This window comes from Cynoglossus semilaevis, chromosome 20, assembly GCF_000523025.1.
Source record: "Cynoglossus semilaevis isolate Cse_v1.0 chromosome 20, Cse_v1.0, whole genome shotgun sequence".
In the NCBI taxonomy this organism is placed as follows: Eukaryota; Metazoa; Chordata; class Actinopteri; order Pleuronectiformes; family Cynoglossidae; genus Cynoglossus; species Cynoglossus semilaevis.
The window spans coordinates 3,474,128-3,481,709 of NC_024326.1; the positions used below are offsets into that span (position 1 = coordinate 3,474,128).

Genomic DNA, 7,582 nt, shown 5'->3' on the forward strand with positions numbered 1-7,582 from the left:
GATATGTAAATGATAGATTTAAAAGGAAATAAACACTGCGGCTTAACACTCCATTAATAATATTATACTGCTTTTACCTCTTATCAACTTAGGAAACACTGTTTACAATGTGAACTCACCATCATCTCCATGGTGCCAGAAACCATAACATCTTTGGGTTTGGCATCCTTTGTGCCAATATAGGAGCCAATAGTTTCACAGGACCAGGGAGAGTACTGTCCTGCATAATCAGGTTCTCGGCATTTCACAATGGTTTTGGAGTTCTCCTCGCCATACTGTAGAGCAAAAAAAATTTTTTTCTTTTTTAATTTATTCCCCTAGTTTCTACCTGAATTCTTGTTGTGTATTTACCTCAGGGGGGTAGTCACTAGGGAAGGAATGAGAAAGAGTGGGTGAGGCAGCGAATGGTGGTGGAGAGATGACCTTTCTTTCCTCAAGCTGAGACAGCAGCTCCTGGCGTCGTCGATGCAGATAGTCCAGACTGAGTGGTGGACCACTATATGACGGACCCTGGAATACAAACACAAATATTGATAGGTAACTGGATGATGCGTGTTAATATTTGACATTAAATAAACCTATGTAAAAACATACCCTGCTGACGTAACCCCTCATAGGTGGAGCCTGGACACTTGAAGGATAGTAGCCATCTGGTGGGTATCTGTCCCTGCTACTTGGTTCCTGGTGATAGAGTGAGTTAGCCTGACCAACCGATGGTGGGGGGACATCTAAAGGTGCAGGACTCATTCTGACCAGGTTATCCCGCTGAGATGGATAAGGCTGTGGAGGAGGTGGTGGACCAGTGTAGGTTACATGGCGATTTCGGTCATAGGCATGAGGCATATGGGGATAAGAGAAGGATGACCCTGCGTGAGGGGCCTGGTAGGGGCGCTCGGGGTGACCATAACCATAACCATCCTGGTAAGCAGGTCCTGACTCATTTTGGGGGGGAGGATTACGTATGTAATCCCGAGGAACGTACTGCGGTGGCTGCTCATATGGGTATCCTAAAAAAAAGAAAATAATAATAGCATTTTAGCCATTAATGGAAGTAAAAATATGAAATTTATAATATGGCAAGAGTTCAAATTTGCAACCCTTTTTGCACTTGACTTGTACCTGCAGGGTATTGTGGGTTTTCACACTGAGTAACAGAGGGTGGACGGGTGTCATAGCGCAGCTCAGGAAGCTGTTGATGTGGGTACACTGGAGAACCTCTGGGTACAACTGGCATATGCCTTACACCAGACAGGTGGTCGGCCGACATCCTGGGATGGGTCATGGCATGTGGTGGAAGCGACATCCCAGATTTGGGTACAGGGTCAAGACTAAAAGGAAAAAAAATGAACAAAGAACAATTAGAAGAGAAAGATCAAAAAACAGTGTCATAGATGTTAGGGAAATAAGAATTTTATAATAATAATATAATAATTAAATATGAAGAAACGGATACACATTCCTCTACTTCAGCTGCAAATTGAAACAATACTCACCCATCTGGTGGCGATCCAGGGGCACTGGGACTTCCTGCATCCAATTTGACTGGTTTGCGCAAGAGCTCGTAAGGAACCGCATCAGTACCACGAGGAATAAGCTGGGGCAAAGGTGGAACAACACTGCCATTGGAAAGGGGTGACGGTTTTCGAGTTACTGCTACATCAAGAGGAAGGCCTTCATCTGACAGGAGTCCTCCTGGGCCAGGGAGGCGAGCTGCCAGACGTTTATTCATTTTACGATACCTGGCAGACGTAAACAAGGTACATGGTGTCTAAGAAAAGCTACAATATTTATTGCAACAACAATGGACACATTTAAAGCAAAGTGGAATGCGTTATTTTTGCACAAAAACAGGGCATCACTGTGATATTATCTTACTTCTCCAGTTCTTCCTGAGAGTGTGCAAAGGTACAGCTGGCTCCACGAGGACAACCTCCTTTTTGCTTCATGTCTCGACACATGTATGTCTTGTATTTGCTGTGCTGAGGAGGCTGAAAAGGGGACACTCGTGTTAACCACATAAAGAATAACTGATATTAAAGAGGTTCTATATAATTTTTGCCTGCTTTATTCCACTGTTACTGTATTTACGTACTTTATGCATCAAGATAAGAATAAAACACAATGTGTGCTGCATGGCAAAACATAACACTACCTTAGCAGAGTTGTCACTTGATACTTTTGATTTTATTCATTGAGATGAATCTGGTCATAGCAACACTTTTTATATATAAATAAGTATGTTATAATATTTTTAAGTAGATAAATGTGTAGATTGAAAAGATGTAATGACTTAAGAATAAAAAGACATCTGTATTTAAATAATGACAGAGAGACTAACCTGTTGTGGGTCAGCACCCTTCTTGCTGTGGTTCTGGATGAAGTCCACCAGGCCGTGCACCACTGTCTTCACTGCCACCAAACCTTTTTCAAGCTGCTCCCAAGTTGGAGGAGGGGCATCTGTGGAACCAACAAATATTATATGAAGATAAAACACTATCCTTCAAATGTGACAATGTATAGAATATAGTTATATTTCACCTAGTCCTTCAATAATATAATGATTTTATTTAAAAGTTTTTTTTTTACCAGGACTGGGATCAATGTTGGCCAAGAGCTCCAAATGTGGCCGCAGTCTGTTGAGGTTGGCTGGGTCACCAGTTCTTTGCAGTGCAATTGTCAATTCCTGGACACTCTGCGCAAAGGATGCTGGGGTCTGCAGCTGCACAAAAGCTTAAAGTCAATTTTTGGATACTAATGCGGGAAATAATATTAATTATTATTTATACAAACCTTATCGATAATAGACTGCATGTGTGACTTGTGAGACTGATCTCCATACAAGAGAGAAGACCACTGATCTGGTGCGATTCGGAGCCCTCCTTCCATGGCGATCTGAACAATCTGAGAATCGTGCTCACGCCTCAGAGCTTCGTAAGTACGAAACTCTTCTTTTAGCTGCATCAGGGATGAATCTTCATCACGTTTAGTCACCTAGGGGAGCAAAGAAAGAAATGTTTACAATTATCCCTAAAATCATACGGTGCAGATTCCAAGTTCTGGATCACTGAAGTCCATTCATGCATCCAAGTGATAACATTATGTACTTCAAGTTTTGGAAGAAGTCTTGGAAAGTATACATACCCATATTTAAAAACAGAAAAGCACCAAATACTAATTCCTACAAATAGTAATACTAATTCCATACCTTGAAGCAGGAGGCTCTGTAGAGGAGCTGCACCACATGACCTATACTGGTTTTAGAGGCCTGAGGAAAGCGTGGTTCAAGCCTCTGGACAACAAAGAGAACCAACACCTTCCTTGACAGAGCAGAACCATCTTCTAGAGCTAGAAGAACCAACTTCAAAGCCTCCTCTTGCATTGCTGGGAGTAGGGGAAAAAATAATAATTGTTATACGTAGATGAAAATGGTTAGAAATAGTCGGGGTGGATTCCTAGTTTATTTTATTTTGTAGTTGTAGAAAGAAATTATACCTGGGCCAAGAAACTGACATCCCCGTGCACGAACGGCAGCCCACAAATTGGAAGAGAGCTGTTGTGGATTCTGATGCTGTAAGATGAGCTCGGTGACGGTGCGCTCACCAAGAGAGCGGGCAGCTCTCATGGCTCTGACACGGCCCTCCTCCTCCACTAGCTGGCAGTGGACAAGGGTTACCAGTTTCCTTTGCATGGGTCGACTCAGTATGCTCTGGGCTGTGCTGCTCAGACCCACACCTGACGTGGCACAATAAATAATGGAGACAATATATTGTGCATTAAGACCATAAAATAAAGAAAGTGTTACCATGATCAGTGAAGCAGCACAAATAGTATATATAGAAACTAGTGAAAGACTAAGGCAAGCTAAGCAAGAAACACTGTTAACATTTTGAAACCATCTAAACTCCAATGTCACAGTTTGTTTTTGAGGAGCAAATAATTCCCTTCATCATGACATTAACATACACTTAACATACAGGAACAAGGTCATGTCCATTAGTGGTTACCCGGCAACAGCATTTTAACAACCTGACCTACACAAAAACCACTACACCATACTTGTGTAGAACATCCTTCAGAGATCACTTTGAAAGCCATAATGGGTCATGATAAAAGAGTAATAAACAAAAAAGGCAGCGTATGTTGTAAAGTACCTCTGGTGTTACTGAGTGGTTTGAGGTAGAGAGCCAGTTCCTCCACACACTGCCTGGCCTCCTCATAATGCTGCGAGTCCTCAGGACTGGAAATCAAGGCAACAGGCTGAGCTTTAGGAACCTGTAGCAGACCACAAATGGAAAAGGAATTAGGACCAAGGACAGTGGCACGTTCTCCAATTATTTGGACTATGGTTAAATTTTTTGAAAACATTTCCAACAATTTCCAATTTTTAAGAGTGCATATAAATGTGGTACAGTATTTGGATCCTGGGTAACGTTCATATAGTGTATTTTAATCATTTTTAGGTTTGGACATTATAATATTAATTTGATAATGTTGCAGGCTTGTGATTTGATGTTACTGACAGTGACCACAACAAACTGTGATGACCACATTAGGTTGATAACAATGGACATTGCACACTTAATTTAGTTACCAAGTGTTATTTGTTTTCTGAATTTAATTTGGCTTTAATTTAAACCCCTTGATACCTGACATGCCCTGTCTTTGGATAGACAAAGTTTAAACATTCAATATACACCCCATTCATTTCTCAATTGTTACAGCGTGACTCACAAAAGGAATCTCCAAGCTATGTGCACATCATAAAAAAACACTCCTACCTGTAACACCCTAGCTCAACAACAACTTGATGCCTTGATAGGCATAAGTCCAAAACATTTCCACTATAAATTTCCCAGAAGGGCTAAGCAAACAATAAGTATGATAAATGATAAAATAAAACAATCCTTTGGCAAGTGACTGTTTAATGTTTCCTGCATCACAATAATTGTTTACCTGAGCATGTAACAATCTCCTTCTTAATATATTTGGCACTGCTATTGGATTTGGCATTTAGCCATGTATGATTACTAAGCAGGAATTGTTAAGCTTTACCATGCATCACAAAACAAAATCTTTTATACTTCAAAGGATTTACTAAAATGGCAAACACATATGCCAAAAAATATTATTATTAAATGTTTTATGACACACCCTAACCTTTTTAATTGCATTCAGTCCTAATTTTAACCTTAGTACCACCCTGAAGTTATTAATGGACTGTGACTTGTATTCGCTTCAATCTAAACACAGGACTTAATCAAAACAATGATATATATAGCTGTTGTTTTGAGATTTGCCATTTTCAATTATGTAACAAATGAATCTCACCACTATTTTGTAGATAGCTCTAACCTTTAACTGAGTATTCAGTTTGAATACTGGACAGCCATTATACATATCAACATAAAATAAAAAACATAGCATATGTCTTACCTGGCCTCCCACCAGCTGCAGCAGAGCCGTGTTTACAGGTAACTGCTCAATGTCTGTGTTGATGGCTGTCTGGTCAAAGGGACAGGCCTTTCGGTGCAACTTGTTCAGGCACATCTTGCAGACAGTATGTCCACAGCCCAAACTAATGGGTCGTCGAACAGTCTCCTCAAATGTCTGTGTGCAGATTGGGCACAGCAGGAACTCTGTCCATTGTGGTGCTTGCACAGGCATGGTTGTATGTTAGTGGGATGTGTGTAATTATATGTAAGCTTTAACACAAAGAAAAATATAATAATATATATGAATATATATTTATATATATTGAAGATTCCACTGGAATCAAGATTTTTTTCTTCCGAACTCAATCGTTCTTAAATGTCTTCACACATTGTGGATTTTGGGTCACATTGCGTGATGAATACTGTAAAGACAAAAAGGAAACATAGGTTACATCTCTGCCACATTAATTGAATCCATTTCATAATAAGGATACAAGTCACATTAAAACTTCATGAGCCTTTACTTATCAATATGGTAGCGTTAATATAACAAGTGTGCAGTCTCCATCTGCATCTATAGTTATACATTTACTACTACTCTTTATCAACACAAAAACAAACGACGACCCACATTTGTTTAGCGTTGAACACTCGTCGGTACGCGCTAACCAGTCTCAAAAGAAAACATAACAAAAGAAAAATAAAACACTAAAATAACACAACATAAAATCGCAATTCATTAATATCAAAGTAAAGGTTCGGAAAAAATAAACAAAACAATTGCTGCGTGGCCTACTATATAGAGCTGTTCACAACTATGACTGTGGACAAAGGGTCTTCAGGAAGCTAACAACCAATCCCACTGTGTTAACTAGTTTAAAAGATGGAGTTTGTTAATATAGCTTATATTATGCCCAAAAACAATTATTCATGAGGGTCATCGATGTCCTATCATAGCCGGAATCATTAGGGCTTCTAAGTATACAATTGCTAACAGTTTAAGTGAAAGTAGCTTAGCATTCAAAATGAACATAGCTCACTTTTACCAGGCTAAGCTACGGGTGGCTAGTTTGCTAAGCTGGTTAGCGAGTTAACGTCGTTGGACTGGTAACCGACTTAAAAACAACAGCTGTTTAGAAATTAAACAACTTCTATTCTGAATAGAGATTAAAATCGAACCGATAAATAAAGCAAAATCACAGTTGATTTAACTATATCTTTTGAAGAAACTGTGGCACTAGAAAGTGTAGCCATTTGACTTGGCACTGCGATTATGTAACGCTAGCTACCGAAACTACCAAATAAACCAGCTGCCTTTGTATATATCAGTTTACCATTGCGCAACCAAGTATCCATTCTGAATTGAAACATGGTAGTGTTTTGACAACGGCGAGATAAGTGGTTTCAAACAAGCACTATTGTGGTCGGGCTAAGAATGCTAACAGGCTAGTGAGCAAATCGTACTCCTCCCTGTAGCAGCATTTAGCCCGTTAGCTTAGCTTCCTGTCGTGTTAGCAACAACCAACCATCGCTATGCGTCATTTCGATGTGACTAAACGCAGATACACTTAATTAATTGTTAGTTCCCGTAAGTGAGAAGCATCTATATAAACTCTACTACTCACTCATTCCAAAATATTTAGAAGATGTTCATCCATTTTCAGAAAACTGTTGCGATATTTCCTTGCCATGTCGACTGTGCACCTCAGCCGCTGCCGAGGTTTGGGGAGGGTGTCAACTCGACAACAGGCTCGCTAGCCGGTTACAACAAGCTGAGCAAAATGTGTACTTCTGTATATGTGTGCGTACAAATGTGTGTTGTTTGTCGATGGCGCCCTCTAGTGTCGCTAAATGCTTGATTTAAAAGAGCATCGTATCGGAGAACCTTTTTTTTCAAAGTAAATGCAAAACGTAGCCCAACTGCAAAAAAACTTGAGTGAACAATTAATATGCACTATCACAAGTATAGTATACGAATAGTATTTGACATTTTAAAATATTGCTTATGAATAAACGTACCGCAGCTCCCCAGCGTCCTTGTTGCAAATTTTTTGTTTAATTTGTCTAATTTTATTTTTTTCTGTCATATATATTTTAAATATTGGTTTTCAACCTTTTTATTTTGTCTTTTCATGGACTTTGTTGTTACA

The 7,582-nt window shown here is 39.6% G+C and overlaps 1 protein-coding gene across 1 annotated transcript in view; it reads right to left on the reverse strand.

Annotated features, from left to right (window-relative positions):
• rc3h1b (ring finger and CCCH-type domains 1b) overlaps positions 1 to 7,263 on the reverse strand; it is a gene marked incomplete at its 3' end in the record, with an annotated part of 9,860 nt that extends 2,597 nt beyond the window's left edge. Inside the window, exons 1-15 of the mRNA XM_025052407.1 lie at positions 7,058 to 7,263; positions 5,434 to 5,854; positions 4,152 to 4,272; positions 3,493 to 3,732; positions 3,206 to 3,381; positions 2,791 to 2,991; positions 2,587 to 2,719; positions 2,339 to 2,457; positions 1,876 to 1,988; positions 1,494 to 1,739; positions 1,120 to 1,328; positions 754 to 1,007; positions 595 to 681; positions 352 to 510; positions 120 to 275 (exon numbers count right to left, since the gene is read on the reverse strand). Coding sequence (XP_024908175.1) covers positions 120 to 275; positions 352 to 510; positions 595 to 681; positions 754 to 1,007; positions 1,120 to 1,328; positions 1,494 to 1,739; positions 1,876 to 1,988; positions 2,339 to 2,457; positions 2,587 to 2,719; positions 2,791 to 2,991; positions 3,206 to 3,381; positions 3,493 to 3,732; positions 4,152 to 4,272; positions 5,434 to 5,664 — 2,445 coding nt within the window. The remainder of the gene's footprint in view (positions 1 to 119; positions 276 to 351; positions 511 to 594; positions 682 to 753; positions 1,008 to 1,119; positions 1,329 to 1,493; positions 1,740 to 1,875; positions 1,989 to 2,338; positions 2,458 to 2,586; positions 2,720 to 2,790; positions 2,992 to 3,205; positions 3,382 to 3,492; positions 3,733 to 4,151; positions 4,273 to 5,433; positions 5,855 to 7,057) is intronic.
• Positions 7,264 to 7,582: the final 319 nt, after the last annotated feature.